Raw genomic sequence first — 20,354 nt, 5'->3', positions numbered from 1 at the left:
CAGATTTTTGATTTGATATGTCGTGTAAAAGTGAACCACTTGTTGCGCGAATTTTTGGTCAAACAAATGAGGTAGAGGTATTCACTTGAGAAAAACTGGGTAAAATGATTGGATATGAATACTCTAAAAAAAAGTACGATATTTTGTTTAAAAAAAGTTAAGCAAATCATGGTTTAGTAATTTTTTTTCTCAATTTTTGCGACTTTGTATCGGATAAAATTTTTGTCGGTTGCTTTTGTAAAATTTCGACTGAAGTTTTGAAAGACATTGTAAAATGTCGATAGTAACCATGTTTTATCAGCTGTGATGTTTCAGGTGAGCAGGGAATTCATGTTTGGCACACGCAGACTACTCGGGTAACAAAAACAAAGAAAATCCGTGAAGAGTATTATAATGGTACATCTGACCAACTGTATCGGAAGAGTATTACAAAAGGTGTCAACAAACCTCTAAGCAATTTGCAGCAGCTTCCTAAAACAATCTAGCCGAGATTAGGAAATAGTTCAGTAAAAACTGATTTGAAAACACAGAATTCCACAAAAACGAATGGAACAGTTTTCAGGAAACTGTGAACTTATTTTAATTTCCTTATCGTTCAGGGGTTACAATGGCAATTACTTTGATTGATATTTGCTAATTTGAATACATTATTTGTTTATGTAGAAAATAACAAAGATAAATATTTTTAAATTGGTTAAATTTAAGTTTTGAGCAGATATTTTGTAGTTTAGCCCTCAGGTCAACTAGGAGCATATCAAACTGGGAGGCTGGTTTTAAAAAAAGTTTTGTTGCCGTTTTTCCGAGCCCGAAAGGGTAAAAACCGGAACTTGGTAAAAACGCTCTGATCAATAAAAACTCAATTTATCATCTGATATTTAGAGCCGAAGTTCTCAAATACCGTTCTCAACTTAATAGATGAAGTGTTTTTGACTTTACATAAAAAATTTTCTTTTTGTTTAAAAAACGGGATTGAATTTCATTGTAAATATTTATAAATTTGTGATCTATTATGTTCGTTATAATAACTTTGGTAAGGCTCATTTATCAAGTCAGGTTATAACCTGCATTATTTTCAGATAAATAGTTTTATCAAGTTCTGAAAATTCTATAATATGTTTTAACATGATTTGCTAGTTGAACGAAGCGTACCCATAAAAAACAAATTAATTGTAAAAGTTTTATTCATTTTCGCGACTGCGTTCCTTCTTCACTTTGGTCTCCAATACCAATATATACACACTAAACATTTAATTTTTAAAGTATACGTTTTGCCTTTAATTCTGGGAGAAAATTTGTCCAGAAAAAATTAAATCAACATTTGTTATTTTACCAATTAATAGCAGTTTTGAGTGGATAGGTGCCATGAATATTGCAGATAAATCCAAGAAGAAGAATTTTCCTGTGATGGTGCTTTGTGCCGCGCTGCTGGTTATCATGTTTTGTTACCAATCGGTTTTTCTAGTTTTGGCTTTCAAAAAAGAATGTCCCAACTCAGAAGGAGAAAAAGTCAGCGCTATCTTCTCTACCAGGTAAGAAACCCAAAAACTTGAGCAAAAAGTCTTGTGGGTTGTGCCCGTTTTTTTCACAGTTTTACAATTTTAAATATAAGCTGCGTGTTTTTTTTGGTTGGGGTACTAAAGCGCTTTTTGAGAAATCGACAATTGGCTTAAACGAATTGGAGAACAAAACCAAAAATAAAACTAAATCAATTCTTTAAAATTGAAACAAAATTGGTCAAATTTTTAACAAAAGTCAAAGTTTAAGGAGAACGAAAACTGCAGCTTTAGTAATAATCTTTATTACAAAGTACCTGCAAAAGCCCATTTACTCTCTGTGAACACAAATGAGTTAGGACTGGAGTGTATAACTCATAGAGTAATTTCGGATAGGGTACACCGTCTGCTCGTCACGCTATCTTATTTTCGGCCGGATAGATTCGTGCAACTTCTTAGTCTAATACCGATCCTAATCTTACTCTTATACTATCTAGTCTCAGGTTGTTTAACTAGTCTCTGCTAGGCTCAATAGATCTAGGGTATACTGGTTTATTGCGGCTGCTGAAGTGCTCGGGAGAGTCCAACTAATTTCTAAGTTAAATTCAAATCTCTCTGGTGCTGAAATTACAAGTAACTTCAGCACTTACAAATAAGTGGGTTGTTAGTTAGATGGATCATGATTGGTTAATATTAAATACTTTACATTGGTAAAACATTTAATTTATCCAATCATAAAATATAGTTTAGATCAGGTTCCACCCATCCGGGTTTTACAGAGTTTTTTAGAACAGTTCTTCTGTAATTCAAGGGTGGATGATGGACGTTGGTATTTGGCGAACATCATAATTTTCTTCCCCTTCTTCTTGTGACAACGACTGAGTCTCTGCAACAAAATCAATTCTGATTTCAGAATGGTTGGCTATGTCAGGTTTTTCTGTTCTTCGGGGAGAACTTCCTTTGTGTCTGATCTAGCTTGGGAATGGCGTGGAGATTGTGCGTGGAGGGGATGCCTGGTTACTCGGATCTGTACGTATACTTGAACATCGAGGTGGTCATTGGTCTAGTTCAATGAAGTCCTTTTCTGCGAAGTCAAGTCGTACTCTAAATCCTTTGAGTTGTGATTGTGAGCGGCATATCGATTGTAGTTGGTCATTCTCTCTCGAGTGTAGTGAGGTCGTCTTGTCTTTTGATGTTCGTCCTTGGTGTTGTATTCTGATCTATATATTGCATCATGTGATTTTACATTTTATAAAACTTTTATTAGTTTAATATTTTTTAATAATGATTTTAGTTAGTTGTTTTCACAAAAGCTTTTTGTTTTAGTTCGGTTATTTTGAAGAGTTACTCACCCTTGAGTAGCTCTTATTAAAAATAAAGGTGTGGTCACAAAGCGTGGATGTAGCGCGGTGGGTTAGGCCGGCTATAGAGCATGCTCAGGACGTCCTTCCTGGTGGGTTAGGCCAGGAGTGGGAGTATGATTTCATGCGGTTTTTGTGAGGGGTCCTGTTATGTGACAACGTTTTATGTTGGGTTTGTTGTGGTTTTTCTTATGTTTTGTTGGTTGTGTCCTTTTTTCAAAAATCAAATTGTTTGTGGTATGAGTTTGTCTTTCGACTTTTTTGTGTTTTATTATTTCTTTCTAAGACTTTGTAATAGTCTTCAAAAGAATAAATTATCCAGTTTTAAACTGGGTTAATCCGGTTTGGGTACCGTTGGTTTCCTTTTCTTAGTCATGCTGTTATTCTATGATTTGTGGTATTTAGTAAGCTGCGTTGGTTAGTTTTGTTTAGTATATGATTCCTTTCCAACCGGGTTAAAGGAAAGTTTGAAACATGTTATTGTATGTTAGAGTTGTTGAGTGTGAAAACTTGAAACTGAAATTCATTATTTTAAACAATTCTTCGTGGGCGAGCTGTGCGAGTGTGGATAGAATTTCTATGTGAATGAATGAAAATATCAAAAGGTTAGTACTGCAATTGCATTTTATTAATTTACTGCATAGAATTTGGAAATTTACTGCTAGTTATGGGGGAATTTTAAGATACAAATTTTCATCATAATTAGATTTACTGCTTTGGGGGAAAATTTTATAAATTAATTTACTGCATTGGTATTATATTTATTTAATTGTTGGTGCAAAAGTTTAATAGGGTCTTAAACAGTTTTGAAGAAGTTTGCTATTTTTTATTTTTCTTTTGTGAATTTTTCAGATGATCGAGGATGAAGGCTAAAAATCTAAAGAAAACATGAATAAAGAATGGTGAGTTTTTTCAATATTTTAATTAGTTAGTAATATTTACTTAATTCATACTTACCTGTTAGTCGTCGGGGAAAAAACCGTGGGGGAAGATGTCGTGAATTAGTTCTGAAGTCGTTAGTAGTTTAGCTAAGATGCGGATGATATTTTTAGTTTGAAGCAGTGGCCAAAGCAATTGAAGTGCCTTAATAGTGGTTAGTTCTTCAGTGCCTACTGCAAACTCATAAGGTGTGTTTTGGATTAAGTTATATAATTTGTGGTTAAAATTAGTGTTGTGGATGAATTCTAAAATTGGGATTTCTATAGGTTGTAGGAACTCGTGCGGGATAAGGAAGGGTCGGGATTCTTCGGCGTTGAAGGTCTTGGTGATGGGGCAGAAAATGTACATTTGGGTTATGGGGTCATAATTACGAAGAATACCATGGAGGTTAGTGTCTTTAATACAATATGTGAAATTTAGGAAATACGGTGAAGTGTATTTTGAATTGATGAATTGGAAACGATGGTGTGGTTGTCGAGAGGGTGTGTGGAGGTCAAAGTGATTTTGGATGAAACGATAGTAACTGTATGTATGTGTTTGTTTAGTGCGCAACATAATATCGTGTAAGCAGTGTAAATCTCTTTCGTGTGGTGCAAGGAAATGAAAGGTTAGTGAAAAGATTTGGAAGCGTTCTTTAAAACTTTCGTATGCTTGTGTGTTTGTTAGTGCTTCTGAAATAATGTGATCAAACTTTCGGTCGAAGATGTTTAGTGTAAATACATATGGTGTCTTGATGAAAAATTTCTCGGTGATTTGTGGATTAGCGAAGCGATCGTCGTCTAGGAATTGATCTTGGTTAGCTCTAATGATGTTGTGATCGTAGTATTCTAGTGTATATTCATTAGCTCTAGGTGCAGTGTGTATTTTTAGTGATTTTTTATATCCAACGTAAGTAAACTGTCTAGCGGTTAGTGGTGTAGTGAGTTGATATAGCATGTCCTTATTTCGCTCTATATCGATGTGAGTGTTAGATAAAGGTAAGCAAAGAGGGTTAGTAAAATGATAATATGAGGTCCAAGAGAGAGTGGGCATTAAAACGTATTCATCTACAAAGTTGCGTGTTTCGTTAGCGTCGTGAGGGGTGTTTAAGGTGTATTGTGGAAATGAGGGTAAAGTGATAGCTAAAAATTCTTTAGTGTTAGTATGCTGGGGGTGGTTGATGTATTCACGGGCTGTTCCTGGTTTTGCTGGGAAAGGATGGTTGGGGAATTTTCTTTTAAAAGTGCGGTAAGCTCTATTAGTGTTTAGTGAAGATATAGTGGATGTGGATGATGGTGTTAATGATTCAGTATAATTTGAAGAGGGTGTAGGGGGATTGGATGAATTTGTAGTGGAGGAGATTTGGTTTATGGTCGGGGTGTTAAGGTGGTAGGGTTGTTGTTGGAGGGTAATAAAATTATCTAGTTCTGGGGAGATTCGGGGGGTGTCTGGAGAATGAGATGATTGGTCAGAATGGTATGAGGAGTAGGTTGGGGTAACTTGGGAAGCATAAGAGGGTGTGGGAGTGATTGGGTCAGGGTTATTGGATAATATGGGTTGAAAAGGGGGTTGAGAAAAATTAGAAGGGTTATGAAAATTATTGGATGGAGATGGTTCTGAGTCGGCGAATTCATCGGGGGTTTCAATATTCGGGTTATTTAGCTGTGAAATGGAGTATAAAACTGAAATATGTGAGTTAGTGTCGGAATTCATGCCTGATGTTACATTGCTAGATGGAAAATCGGGTGGCGGAAAAGCAAAAAGTGGTATTATTGGGATTGGAGAGGCAAGATTGGTTGGGTGGGAATTTGATCGGTGTAGTGATCCAAGTTGGCGGCTCATCGTGGGCTAAAAAAATTATTATTTTGAGATTGAAAAGCGGTGGTATGGGGCTGTTCAATAATTTGTTCATAAGTATTATCATCTTGTGATTGATGTGTCATTATATGTTGGACGGGACTTTGCGATGTATTGAGTCGAAAATTTGGATTATGTGTGATTGCTAAATTTCGAAAATTTCGTGGGACTAGGGATAGTGGATGGTTATTTGGTAGGGGTGGTAATTGTGGTGCCGTTGGCTGTGTGTCGACATTGTTATGTTCTTCGTCGTATGTATTCTGTCGTGTTGTTATTTTTGTGTTATATTCTTTTATTTGTGCGTCTAAAAGAATTTTGTTTATAGATGTGGAAAAAATTCCAAAAAATCCTGCAAAGAGTATGCGTGCTACGCTTGCTTGTCTGTTTACTTGTGTGTGTATAGCACATGTATTGTAGATTCCTTTTAAGAGTGAGAAAAGAAATCCAATAAAGTTAAACATTGCGTATAAAATAGTCAATTTTTCTAAGATGTAGTAGGGCCATCCTAGAAAATCAAGGATTTCATTCTTGAGTGTAACAAAGCTAAAAATGTTGATTGGTGATATATCTTGGGGACGGTATTTTTCGCCGTTTAGATATATATAATCTTTAATGTCTTTAAAATATCCGCTATAGTCTTGCGTGTAGATATCGGCAAATCCTGCGGTTTCTGCAAGTTTGCGTAAGTTTTGGTCTATTGATTGTCTTTGTATAGTGTCCATTTGTGTTAATAATTCTTGGAATTGTTGTGTTCTAATGTGATGTTGAATATCTGATTTTGAATAGATTCCTATTGATTGTAAGTCTATATTTGGGTTTCGAGCAATAGCGCGAATGCTTTCTGGTGAAAATTTTTTGAGTGATTGCATTAATGTGGGATATGGAGTGAGAAGATAATATTTATTTTCATCAGGGTTTAGTTGTACTACATTATGGCTATTTTCTGATCCACATGGGACTGCGGTATCCCAGAAATAGGTTCTTCGTGAAAGTGTATCCACGAAATGTACTTTATTTTTATAAAAGATAGGGATTCTTTTATAACATCGTTTATCTTCAAAAACGTATAGTGGTGATACTTTTTTAGTACAAGTATAAAACCATAAGATGTTTCCTTCATAGTCTAAAAAATTTGATCTATTTCCAGATAATAAGTATCCTGCGTAGGGTATTTTTAATACTGCTAGTGCAAGTGATTGTAATATTTGTGTTCGTTCTAATTCACATAGTTGGTGTAGTGTTTCTAATTCGGAGAGTGACATTTCTTGAAAAATGCGGCTAATTGTATAGTCTAGTTTCATATCCAAATGAATATCATAGTGGATATTACCGAAATATGTAGTATTCATTAGTGATAATTCTTGTAAGCGTGTGCTTCTGGTGTCATAAGGTTTTAGATGTCCACCAGGTTGTCCGTTGCTTTTTTCAAAATTAACTGGTATATAGGATGTTCCTTCGTTTAGAGGGTGACCTGTGGCATATGGGTCGATTTTTACTTTTCCAGTGGTCATGTCGAATCCTTTTTCGTATTCAACTAATATTTCAGAGTATTGTGTTCTGTGAAGTGGATTCCTGTATTTACATGCAAGTTCTGTTTCTTGATATATTTGAAAACGTGTCAATTTATTTTCTATATTGTCTATGTTTCTAAAATCGGAACTTAGTTTGCGTGATGGATGGACTTGTTCATATGGAATTGATTGTATAAAATATTTTTCGTGAAATTTTATCATACGAGCGTGTATTTTTGCTACTTGAAATGTTGTACATGTATCTTCGGGGAACCAAACAATTGTTGCTTGTGTTCTTGTTGTAGGGTCGCAATATCCTTGATCATTTTTACAAGGTAGTCGGATTCCTTGATAGATCATTGTATTATCAGATAAATCTCGTGTGAGTTGTATTTTTTCGAGTTGTATTTTCCAATCGAAAAACATTATTTCTTGGTATCCTTTATTTTTTGTGTCTGCTTTGCAGTTTGATGGGTTATTTATACCATTGTGTGGTATCCAATGTTTATCATGTAGGTCATAGGTTAATCGTCCGTGTGCGCCGTTATACGGGTATTTTTCGTCTAGTTTTATATGTCCTTGGTGTCTTTCAAGTTGTGATTGGTGTACAGAGTCTGAAAAAACTTGAAAATTAACTAATTTTCTTTGGGAATTTTTATTTTGTGTGATGTTTAGTCTAAGTAATTCATTTTTACAATCGTCGGGATTGAGATGTAAAAGACGTTCTATATTACTTTGATAGAATGATTCATGGTCAAGTCGGTTTTTGTTGCCGTTGGAGACTTGTGAACAATGTACTTTCTTTTCGGAAAATGTCGCTGTGAATTTATAACCTGTAACTGTTGTTGCTCGGGCTTTTGAATAGAGTGTTGCTATTATATCTGTGGTTTCTATAGCTTGTGGTTCTGTTTCACATTGTGATACTTGATTTATTGCATATTTGTGTAGTGTTTTTTGTTCATTTTCTTCGCAATCGTAATGTGTTACTAATAAATCTTGTGGTCCTGTACGAGGGGAAGGGTTTATGTTTTGATTTGAGGTTACTAGAAAAAGGAGTTGGAGAAAAATTAATAATTTTAGAATATACATGTGTATGATAATCCTGAGTATGGATTGTAAAATGTAATGTAACCAATTGTGTTTTTGGTGTATCTGTCGTATTTATATATTACTTCAGTAGTTATAAACGGTGGTGGTAGTGATTGAGCTGTTATGTTAGGTGGATTTAATGGGTAGGGATGTTGTGTAATATTGTTTAATTTAACTGTGATTTCAAACTTTAATTGTAAACTGTTTTGTTGGAGTATTTGAATATTGTGATCACGGATATCGTTGTGAATATCTTGGCGATATTGTAATCTATTAAGTGCCCAGTTATGAAGGCGGTTACTTTCTTGATGTTGTCCAAATAATGGTGGAGGTGCTGTGAATGTATTCCAATCTAATCTTAAAGGGATATTTATTGATGATTGTTCTCGATATCTGGCGTCGAGATTATTTGGAAAATTTAAGTTAAAGGGTAGTGGTGAAAATTGGCTTATTGATGGTGTTGATGGTAGTGATAATGTTTCTGGTAGTGATGAGGATGTTGTTGTATCCGTAGAAATATCTATGGGGTCATTGACTAAATTTGGTTCACCTTGTGTAAATGAATGTGTAGTCCAATATGGCAGTCGTGATGTTTGGTTTGTGGGGTTAAAAGGATTTTCACGTATTTGTTCAGATGTTGGTGTTGAACCTAAGTAATCTGATGGTAAGCTTGAGGTGCTACGTTGTGAAAAAAGTGTAGGAGTTTCTGGTGTGATACCAGTGGTGTTTTCTGGAGTGGTTTGTGATGGGGATTGAGGTATGTCAAAATGAACTCGGGGAGTTTGAAAATTTCTATTTCGTCGAGGATGTATAATTTGTCTATTTATTTCTGTTGTGTTTTGGTTTTGACTAAGGTTTCGTATTCTACTTAGTTCTTGTGGTAGTGTTGGGTAAAGATTATATGTTGGTTCACTTAGAGATGCCTGTCGTTGAACTGGTTCTAGTGGTTCAGATAAACGAGCGTGCCGTTCTTCAAAAGTGTATGGATTGTCTTGAAAAGAAATTCGTGTAGATGTTTGAGGATTTTGAGTAGTTGAAGGTGGTGTTGGATTATCTTGGGATGATGTCGGTGAAGACTGATTCTGTGACTGTTGGGTAGCAATTTTTGATGGATTTTTGAATTTTTACTTTAGTGGGAAGGTTTATGTTTATTATAATATTCTTCCAAAAAAATAATTAGAAAAATTGTTGCTAGGGCAAATGTGATGATTGCTTTCTTTATACATTTACATATTGTCAAAATGAGGGATGATAAAAATGTTATGAAATTACAAACAATAAAAAAATATCAGTTCTACTGAAAATTGTTCGTATCATTTAGACAAGTTGTTAAAATCGTACCTGTGGATATATTCAAGGGTTTTGGAAAGTTGGAGGAATAGTTCGAGTATTGTGTAGAAAATTAAAAAAATGTTACAAAAAATGATTAGGATTATTAGAAAATATTCAAGTATATCAAAAAGAAATATTATAAAGGCTTCAAGTATTGAAAAAAAATGTTTAAAATTTATAAGTATTTGAGCAACTGTTTGAGAGAAGAGCATTTAAGAAATGATCTCTTGGTCGAATATTTTTTGCTGTTTGAGGCGATTTTCTAGTGTGGTCGAATTATTTATTAGTTTTTTGACAAGTGGGTTGAGTTTTGTAAAAAATTGTTGGGGGCAATTTTTGTGGTGACTGGGAGGTCGTCTTTTTCTTTATTTTTGTTTGTCAAATGATCCGGGGTATGGTGAGATTTTTATACTTTAGGCTAATTAAAATCTTCATTTTGTTACTTTAGGCTAAGTTATCAAATTTGTTTTGGGGGTATTCGTGGTCTGAGTTGGGGAAATATTGTTGATCTTTGGGTTATTAGATAAGGGAGGGGTACGGTATTATGGTGATATTTATTTTAACTGTCAAGTTGGAGTGGTTTGCTTATTTTTTACCTGGAGGTTGTAAAGTTATAGTTAGAGATGTGCCTGGAGTTCTAGATTATTCGTCTAATTGATCTTAGTTTGAGTTAGAGAAAGTGGCGGATTGGATGAATCCTATTGGTCTATTTTGAACTAGAATTATTGCGTACTTGTGAGCATGTTATTTTGAAAAATTGAAATGAAAAATGTTACGGAGGTTTCAAGATCGTGAAGTATAAAATCTTAAAATTACTTTTTAAATTCTTCTTTCTTTAATATTTTAGATTGGGGGATGAACATTTTGTAATTTTTACGTGGTTGATTTCGAAGTCTTGTTGTTTTTCTATGTTCTGATTTGTCTATTTCTTCTTGGGGTATTATTTGTTCGGTCATTTTTCTATTTTTTCTTTGTTTTGGAGATTCTTTATGGTTTTGTGTATTGATTTTGGTTGCGGTTGGTTTTGTGTTTTGATTTTCGGTGGGGTTATCATTTTGTTCTGTGTTTTTCAGATGTGGTTCATTTTGAATGATTTTTAATCCTGTGAAAGAATATAATTGAGTTAATTCGCGGAGTGCGTATTCTTTTGGGTAATAAGGTAATAGGTTGTTTCGATGTTGAACGATTTCTTTTTTGTTTGAGTCGATAATTTTATATGTGACATCAGTGGGTTTTGCAATTATTTGGTAGGGTCCTTTTCGGAGGGGTTGTAATTTTTTAGAAATTCCTTTTTGAGTATTAAAATTAGGTATTAAAACAAATGTTCCAATTTTTAAATCGGAAGCTGGTGTAAAGCGTGAATTGATTTGTTCATTTATGTTTTGTCTTTGTAATAACTTTTTCGTTATTTTTTGGTAAATTTCATTGTGTTTCTTATCTCTATTTAAAATCCATTCGGTGTGTGTACCGGAGGCTAATTTAAGAATTTGTGGGTGATGAAAATGATCTTCATCGTGTGTATGTAAAGGTAGGTTATAACAAATTGAGTCTTTATTTGGTTGACAATAACCTTGTGCGTTTTTATGAGAATTTGCTGTAAACATTATTGGTTTGCGTGGCTTTTGGTTAAAAACCATTTCGTATGGTGACATTCCTAAAGTTGTCGTAATTTGTGAATTATATGCTAAGGGAAATAATTTTACATCTGCTGACCATTCGGTATATTTTGTATCATTTCCGTTGATGATACATCTAAGATATTCTTGTAGTGAACGGTTCATACCTTCGACTAAGCCGTTTGTCCAAGGTGCATGAGATGTACGTGGTTTGTGTTTAATGTTATATAAATGACATAGTGTTATTATTTCATTATTTATGAATTCTGTACCATTGTCTGTGACTAAAATTTCTGGTAGTCCAAATTTTGCTATCCAGTGTTCATAAAGTGTTGTATATGCGTAATAAGCATTACAATGTGGTACTGGGTTAAGTGCTACATAGTGTGTAAATGCGTCAACAATTACCATGATGTAGGAGTTTCCTTCTGATGAGGGTGAAATTGGTCCTTTAGTATCAAATGAGATACGGTGATTAAAGTACAAACTTTGTCCTTTAAAATCTTGTTTTTGTGCTATTTGTTTTTGATTTGGGTAAGGTTTATTTAGTTGACATACTATACAATCATTGCATAGTACTTTTATCCAAATTGGTGCATTTGGGAAGTAAAAATTTTGTATAAAATTTGAATATGTTTTTTCTGATCCAGAGTGTCCTTTAATATTTTGTGTATGTGAAATATTAAAAGCTGTAAGAATCATACTTATAGGGAGACAGGGGACTATGGATTCGTTTAAGTTGTATTCTAAAAGGTCTGTAGTTTCATTAATTGTTGTGTAATTAAATTTGCGAAAGTATCGGAGGAGTGTTTTGTTTCCTAGAATGGTTGAATCTGCTTTGATAGGTTTAGTTTTATATTTGTGCCATGATTTCAGTTGTCTAATTATCGGGTCAAGATTTTGATATTGTTTCAGTGTTGAAATTGTAATCGTATCTGTTGGGGGGAGAAAAATGTTTTCAATTTCGAATTTAGATAAGGGTATTGTATCAAGTGGGTCGTGAAGGTCAAAAACTTGATTTATTGTGTATTTTGAATCATTTGTTTGTGGTCCTGATAAATTTATTTTATCAGTTAAATCTTCTTTTTCAATTAGTGGAAAATGGTCTTTTTTAGGTGGGTGTTGTTTTGTTCGTTTTTGTTGGGTGTTATTTTTTATCCATTGAGAATATGGGATTGGTTTGAAAGTTGATGTTCCAAGTAAGTCAACTTCATAATGATTATTTTGACAATCTAGATAAAGTGGGAAATGTTGTAAATTATTTATTTGTGATTGTTCAATATCAGTTTTAACTGCATATTTGCATTCCAATCGAGGTGATGTTTCGTTTTCTGCAAGGTAGAATTTTATGTTTTTGGGTATTTCAACTGTTGTTTTTCGTGTAAGTAATTCAGGTGGTGTATTTCGACTTAAGGTGTCTGGTAATGCAAGATTTTTTCCTGCAGTCCAGACTATATGTAAGTTTGGAAATTTCATTAGAATTAGTTGAAATCTGTAAACTCGGTGGTTTGGGTTAGATTTCTGTGTGAAAAGAAAAATAATTGGTTTGTGGTCTGTGAATAAAACTGTTGGATGTTTTGATCCAAGTATCAGAAATTCATATTCTGTCAGTGTATATATTATGGCTGTACATTCTCTCATTAGAGTTGAGAGTCGTAGCTCTGCTTGAGTGAATAATCGGGAATTTGCTGATATCAGGTTCATTTTATTTGTACCATTATGTGATTGTAATAGTGCTGCGCCGATGCCAAAGTTCGAAGCATCGCACATTGCATAAAATGGTTGATCAGGGTCTGGAATTGTGTTTGAAATTTGTTCAGTTAAAAGTTTCTTTATTTCTTCGAATCGTGCTTGATGTTCTGTATTCCATTCAAAATTATTTTGTTGTCTAAGGATGTTGTAAAATGGTCGTAGATATAATTGCATTTTATAAACATATTTACTTAAAAAGTTTAACATTCCAAGGAATTCTTGGATTTTCTTTTTATTTGTTGGTGGTTGAAGTTTTTGAATAGCGTCAATGCGTGATTTCAGTGGAGTGATTGTTTTTCTTTCTATGTTATGTCCTAAGAATTTAACTCTTGTCAAAAAGAAGTGTGATTTATCGGGGGCGGCCTTCAGATTTTCGTTCTGAAGTATTTGGTGGTATTTTTCTAAAACATTGAACATTTCGTCTTTTGTTTGTGATTGCATAAAAACATCGTCTAAATAGGTGATTGCGTTTTTCTTGAGTATCAGTGGTCTAAAAATTTTGCTCATAAAAGCTGAAAATGCGGCTAGTCCTATGGATATTCCATAGAATAAGCGGTTGAATTCATATTGTTGGTTTCCGATAACAAATTGTGTTAAACGTCGTGATTGTTCATCTAGTGGCATTTGATTGTATGCACTATTCATATCGGCGGTTGTAAAGTATTTGCCGTTTATTTTTGTTAAAATAACTTGTATTGGTTCAATAGGCCAATTACATTTTGATTCATCTATGAGTGAATTGAGGTATCTAGCATCGAGAACGATTTTTAATGATTCTCCTTTAGCTAGAATGATAACGGGGTTGATGAATGTGTTGCCTTTTGGTTGTTCTTCTTTATTAACTGGTGATATAATATTGTACTGTTCTAAAATATCGAGTAATCTGTTTACTTTATCATGTAAGTGAATCGGTACTTTACTTGCTCTCTGTTTTTTGAAAACTGCGTCTGGTTTTAATGGGAGATGTAGTGATGAACTGATTTTGCCAACATCGAATTTTGATGTTGCATAGACTGATGAATATTTAATTAGCTGTTTGGCTAACTTTTCGAATTCGTCTTGTGTTATTTGTGAATGTTGGAAATTAAACATTGTTAAAAATTTTTGTTGGTCCTCTGTGTAGTTACTGATGTTGAATGTAGGTTTGAAATATGGAGTTTTTGTGAAATAATCCGTATTTCTGTTTTCGTTACTTATTATATTATTTATAGATAATTCTTCATTAAGAATTGTAGATTGGCAAATATCTAGTAATTGGAGTATATTATTTACGCGATAGGCTTTTTCGTGTATTGGTGATATTGTAGCGTTGGTTTCACAATATCCTAAAAGTCCTAAAGGTAATGTTACTTGGTAAGGTGTGTTGTTATAAACATGTAAGGAAATAATATCTGAATTCGAATTTTTCAAATATTTTATTGAAGAGATTGTGATTTTGAAAAATTTATGAATAGGTTTGAATTCAAAATCTGACATATAAAATTTTTGTTTGTTTTGTTCTTTATCATATTGGTGAACTTGTTTGATTGAAAAATTATATATGTTCCCTGATAGTGGTTTCAGGTGTTTTCTTTGTTGGTTATATATTGGATAAAATTTTGAAAAGAATGGTGGTTGTTTGTTTAATCTTTGAAAAAATGTTAGGGATGTTTCTTTTGTTTTTGTATATTTATCTTTGATTAATATTTTACTGTTTAGGATGTTAATTGTTGGTATATACTTCGAAATAAATGGTATTCCAATGATATTATATTTAATATCAGTGATATGGAATATTTGTTTAAATGGCTTGTTTAGAATTTTACTTTGCTCCATTGTTCTGGTAGGGAGGAGAAATAATTGGATTTTTCCGTAGTTTATCAATGTTGATCCTTGTGCTGTTGCTAGTTTACTGGAGGTTTCAAGAGGTGTTAGCTTTGGATGTAAAGTTTTTATTTCATTCCATGTGGGAATGTTTATTATGTTTGATTCTGCTCCTGAATCAATTAAAAAATCTATTTCAAGGTCTGGTGGTTGAAATTCTTTATTTTTTGGGCTTTCTAAGAGAAATGGTATTGTCCAAATTTTTTCTTTGGGTTGTTCTTTTTGTATATTTTGATAAATGTGGTTTGTATTCAAGCATTTTGTTTTGGTATTTTTATTGGTTTGATTTGTAGTGTTAATCTCATTTGTTTCTTGCGTTGTTGGTGTGGAATTTATGGGTGTAGTGTAATAATTTTGAAGAAATTCTGATTGATTTTCATATATATGTGATGGAAAGGGTTGTTCATATATGACAGATTCATAGTCATTTTCGACTTTTATCATATTGATAGAAAGAGTGTTTTCAGTATCACTTTCTGAATCTGATGATGTACAGTTTATTTGATTGAGTTGTAACGTATCAGTTACTGTGTCATCAATACCTGGAGGGTCTGATGTTGTTTCTGGATTTGACTGTACTTGATTGATTTGTCTTTGATGTTTAGGTGTACTACTTCTGTGGCGATTATTAGAGTTATTATAGTGATTATTATTCCGGTGTGGTGATTGGGAATAATTTCTATAACGATTATTATAACTTGGGTGTCGATTTTGTGAATTATTTCGCGATCTGTTTTGGTAATTATTGTTTGGTCTGTTATAGTTCGATCTATTATATGAGTTATTCCTTGATCGATTGTTCGGGTAATTCTGGTTTCGGTTGTTTGAATAACTTCTATTTCGATTATAGGAGTAGTTTCTATTCCTATTGTATGATGAATTTCGTGATTGATTGTTTGGATAGTAGTTATTTCTTGATTGGGAAGTATATCTAGAAACAAATCGTTGTGTATTTGAATTTGATCTGGAGTAGTTATTTCGACTATTTGGTCTATTGTAGTGATTTTGTGATGAATTATTCGTGTTTCTTCGTTCTGGTGATCTTCCTCTATAACTTGAGTTATATGGGGATTGATTTCTTGTATAATTTGTATTGTTCGGGAGTGGTTTTCCTGAACTGTTGTTGCTGTGGACTGTTTTGTTCGGTAGATTTTGATCTTTTTTCATGTATTGATAGAATGATTTATTTGGTTCTTTGTATTTTTGAGGTTTATTTTGACTATCTTGCTGTTTTTGTCTACATTCGGAAATACTATGTCCGTATCGTCGGCAATAATTACACCATTTTTTGAAAGATGGTTTGCCTTTAAAGTTCGGGTTCTTTTCGTAAATATTGAGTATTTCAGTGATTTTTTCAACGAGGTCTGTTTCTGATTCCTGTATATTATTAATATTAGTGGGAGTCGTTTCAATTTTGTTAACGTATTGTAATTTCAGATTTTCCGTTTCTTCTAGTTTCATCGTGATTTCTGCTTGTTCTAATTTGTCTACTAGTTTTCGAAAATCTAAATCGGGTTCTCGAATTGAAGAAGGATGGGATGCTCTCTTTTTTATTGCTATTTTCCTTAATTGTGGTGTTAAGGTCATCATTAAGATTTCTGTCATCTTTGTGTTTTTATAGTCATGTGTATTTAGTGAGTATGCTTTTCGAACTAGTGTTTCGATTCGTACTGCTATTTGCTTGATGGTTTCGTTTGGTAATCTGCGGATTTCATTACATAAAACTCTTTGTTGTTGTTTGTTTCTTTCGGAGTCAAACATTTTTGAAAATTCTTGTGTAAATCTTTTCCAGTTTGATTTTATTTCTAGAGGTAGTACTGAAAACCATTTTTGGGCTGCGCCATCTAAGGTTGTTTGTATTAACGCTGTGCGTCGATGTATCCAATTTTGATGTAGTGGCGTATTAATTGGTTCAGGTCCTATATTTAAAATCAGGTTTGCTGTTACTGCATTTAAATAATCTTCTACAGAGTATTCAGGGTCTGTTCCTGTGAAAACCATTAAAGGTTTGTTTGATGTTATTGATGATCCACCCATTAGGTATGGATTCATTGTCATTTGTAGTGATTCTGCTGCATTTGGCATTTGAGAAAAATTTGAAAGTTGGTTTCTTGTTATTTCATGTTGTTGGAGATAATATGGGAGTGGTATTTCATTTTGCATTTGTGATGGTTGATACGAGTGTGCAGTCATTGGATTTTGTTGTTGAATTGGTTGAAAAGATTGTGTATTAATTGGATTTTGTTGTTGAATTGGTTGTTGATGTTGTGCATCTATTGATTGTGGAGAAAAATTTCTATGATTTGTACGTGTTCTCTGTATTCCTTGTCTACGATATTCTTGAGTATTTGGTGCAAATATATCTGGTTGTAAGAAATCATCATCTGAGGATAAATAATCCATTTGATAAGATGTTTGTTTTTTATTTTTATTCTGTTGAAAAAATGGGTAATTTTCACTGCGATCCTGTGGAGGATTTGGTTGAAAATTTTTGGAATTATATTGGGCCGTTGGGTTATCCCAGTTTCGAGGTTTTGTATATTGATTAAAATTCCTTTGTGGTTGATAATTTGTTTTTGATGGATGTGTATAATTATAATTATGGTCTGCAAAGTTGTTTCTAGTGAATGTTTTGCGTGTTTTTGATGGTATTGTCATGGGTCTGTATGTTTGGTAATCCATATGTGAATATTTAGGGGCAACCGAAGGTTTAACGGTTGATTGTAAGGTTACCTGTGTTTGTGAAGGATTTGTATTTCTTGGTGTTGTTAAATTTGGGCGTATTGGTGAAATACTTTGTTGTGTAGTTGTTGTGTGTACAATTTCTTCATTTATGAAGTGTGATGGTGTCTGGATATCTTGTTGAGTAAGATTCCTAGTTCCATTGAGGTTTTCGTTGTGTATGACTGTCGAGTTTAAACTATTATTTTGTGTATCGGGTAAAAATGTATTATAGTTTAATGGTGTTGCATCAATTGTTAATGGTATTACTCTTACATAATCTCTTATGTAAGATATTGTACCTATTGCTTGACTTGAGATTGATTGTGGAAAGCTTATAAATGCGGGATGAGACCATTCGGGGTCCCAAACATAATCTGATTGTTCTGTGATAGCGGTATCATCGTTCGAATTTTGGGGTCTAAAATTTTTTCTTGCTTGTGCAATTAAATCAATATTGTGTGTGAAATAATCTATTATGAACCATGCCAAAATTTTTTGTAAATCGTGTTTGGTATGTTGTGAAACGTCGTCTTTCGTGAAATTTTCTTTAATGATGTTTAAATAACTAGAGAGTAGTGTGATTTCATGTCGTACTCTTAAATGTTTAGATGTTTCTGTCGGCGAGACATTTGTTAATGGGAGTTCATTTTCTAATATCGAAATATAACTATATATTATTGCGAAAACTTCATTGGTGAAAATGGAGTTTGCTCTTTGTGAGTTATGGTATTGGATGCTTTTTATATATTCTGAAAAAACTTTTGAAAATTCTAAATCAAGATCGTCTGTTTGAATTGTATATGTTCTATTATTATGGTTTGGTGAGGTGAATTCTATAGAGTAGATTCCATACTGTTGTGTTATGTTGCATATATCTTTTAAGTAGTGATCTATGATTTGTCTTTTGATTTTTACATCGGGGAACTCTGTTTTACATGGGCTGATTCCGGGTTCAAATAAATTTACGAGTAAATTTTGACAAAATATGTGTTGTCCTCTATCAGTATCTGCATCTACTATAAAAGGAAAGATTTCATCATCATCTGGAGTTTCGTCACCTGGGGTGTGTGTTGAACTCATTTTTTCGTTCGATGACTGTTAATATGTAATTATTAATGTGTCGAATTGGTTGATTCCAATTGTATAGATGTACTGGTTTGTGTTTGTACTGTTTTTTTATTCTTCTTTTTCCTCTTTGTGATGAATTTGAAGTTGTTTCTGAGTCAGAAAAATATAATTGATCGTGAAGTGGGTAATTTTTATCTACTGATTCTTTTAGTTTGTAAAGTTTGTCTAAACTGTTGGTTTCTGATTCTGAAAATGCGTTTCGATTTTTTGAAAATCTTTTTCGTGTTATTTGTCTTTGTTTAGTTATTATTTTCCTCTTTAGTGTTTGTCGTTTTGTGCGAATGTATCCAACTGTTTGTGTATGAGGTGTGATTACAAGGTCGTATTTTTTGTTATCTATTTCACAATTGTGTAAAATGATTGTTTGTTTATTTCCTAGGTTTTTAAATGACATAAGGTTTAGAATGACGGATGCAAAGGTTGTTAAATGATTTCTATTTTCCTAAACTGTTAGTTCTTACGATTTTTTGGTTAGCTTAACCTGGGTCTATTTGTTCAGGGTTGGAGAGAAAAGTATATTGATTCCGAAGAATGATTTTTACTTTCTCGTGACTAGTATAAGCTAAGGTGTTAACTTACTTAATCTTACTTAGGGGTAGTGATTGTGTTCAAGGGTTGGAGAATAGTAAATCGATCCACAAGGTTCAGGTATAATTAGAACGCGAGTAGTTCGTTAGATACTATTTTAAACTTACTAAGTCTAAGATTTATCCTGGGTCTGGTAAGAGGGGGGGTCAAGTGAAGGATGAATAACCGAAGTTCTTCACTGTTTATCCTAATTTGAATGATTAGTTTTGTGTAAAAATTTCTATTAGTCCTGGGTTTTTAGAAAGGGTTGGGTAGTGAATCGACGTTTGAGGTCGTTAGACACTAATTAAGTGGGTGGGGGAGAACAAAGTTGTTCTGTTTGATCCAAGGATAAGCCTTGATGATCAAGTTTGAAATTTAATTAAGTAGAAAATGATTTAAGATCCAAGGATAAGCCTTGATGATCTGGTTTTAAAATTAAGTGAATTTGAGTTTTGATAAATTTTTTAAATGTGTGTAAAGGAAAGATTTAGTGTTTTATGATGTTAGTGAGTTGATGATTGCTGTTATGTTTTAGGTGATGAAGCTGGAACAACAAGATGATTTATGATTACTAACCATTTATTGTCATGCTACTAATTTTTATTTTTATTTTCCAATAAATATTTTTCAAACATGTTTTGTATAATACTGCAGAGTTTTAGGAAAACGATCTTAGATCTTTTTATCAATCGTTATTGTATAATATTAATTTTGTTTAGCGCCTGAAATGATTTTGAAGATTAACTTCAAGGTTTTATGTTTGCAAATGGAAATCTAAATTCATTGCAAGTAGTATTCGAAATATAAAAGTTTGTTCTGGCTTTTGCCGAACTATCATATAACTATACGGCAAGTTTCTACTTTGTCGTATGTCGTCTTTGGTTCGAGGTCTTCTTCCAATTCCGGGTAGTTCTATTATGGTTCGGAATATTGGCTCTGATCTATTGAGTCGGAGAGACATTTCAATTAAATTATTGTCGTATAACATTTTGTAAATGTTTTTGTCTAATTTCTAATCTATTTTTGGTTAATTCTAATCTAGTAAGGTCTTGTTCGAGACTTATGGTCGCACCAGATGAGTTAGGACTGGAGTGTATAACTCATAGAGTAATTTCGGATAGGGTACACCGTCTGCTCGTC

The 20,354-nt window shown here is 33.2% G+C and overlaps 1 protein-coding gene across 1 annotated transcript in view; it reads left to right on the top strand.

Moving 5' to 3' along the window:
• Positions 1–1,145: 1,145 nt before the first annotated feature.
• LOC134840083 (galactosylgalactosylxylosylprotein 3-beta-glucuronosyltransferase 3-like) overlaps positions 1,146–20,354 on the top strand; it is a 59,705-nt gene continuing 40,496 nt past the window's right edge. The window contains exon 1 of the mRNA XM_063855769.1: positions 1,146–1,529. Within this exon, the coding sequence (XP_063711839.1) occupies positions 1,363–1,529 (167 nt within the window). The 5' untranslated portion in view covers positions 1,146–1,362. The remainder of the gene's footprint in view (positions 1,530–20,354) is intronic.

Source organism: Symsagittifera roscoffensis, chromosome 2 (genome assembly GCF_963678635.1).
Source record: "Symsagittifera roscoffensis chromosome 2, txSymRosc1.1, whole genome shotgun sequence".
Lineage (NCBI taxonomy): Eukaryota > Metazoa > Xenacoelomorpha > Acoela > Convolutidae > Symsagittifera > Symsagittifera roscoffensis.
The sequence above is the reverse complement of the archived record's forward strand: the minus strand, read 5'-3'. Positions and strand labels throughout refer to the sequence as shown.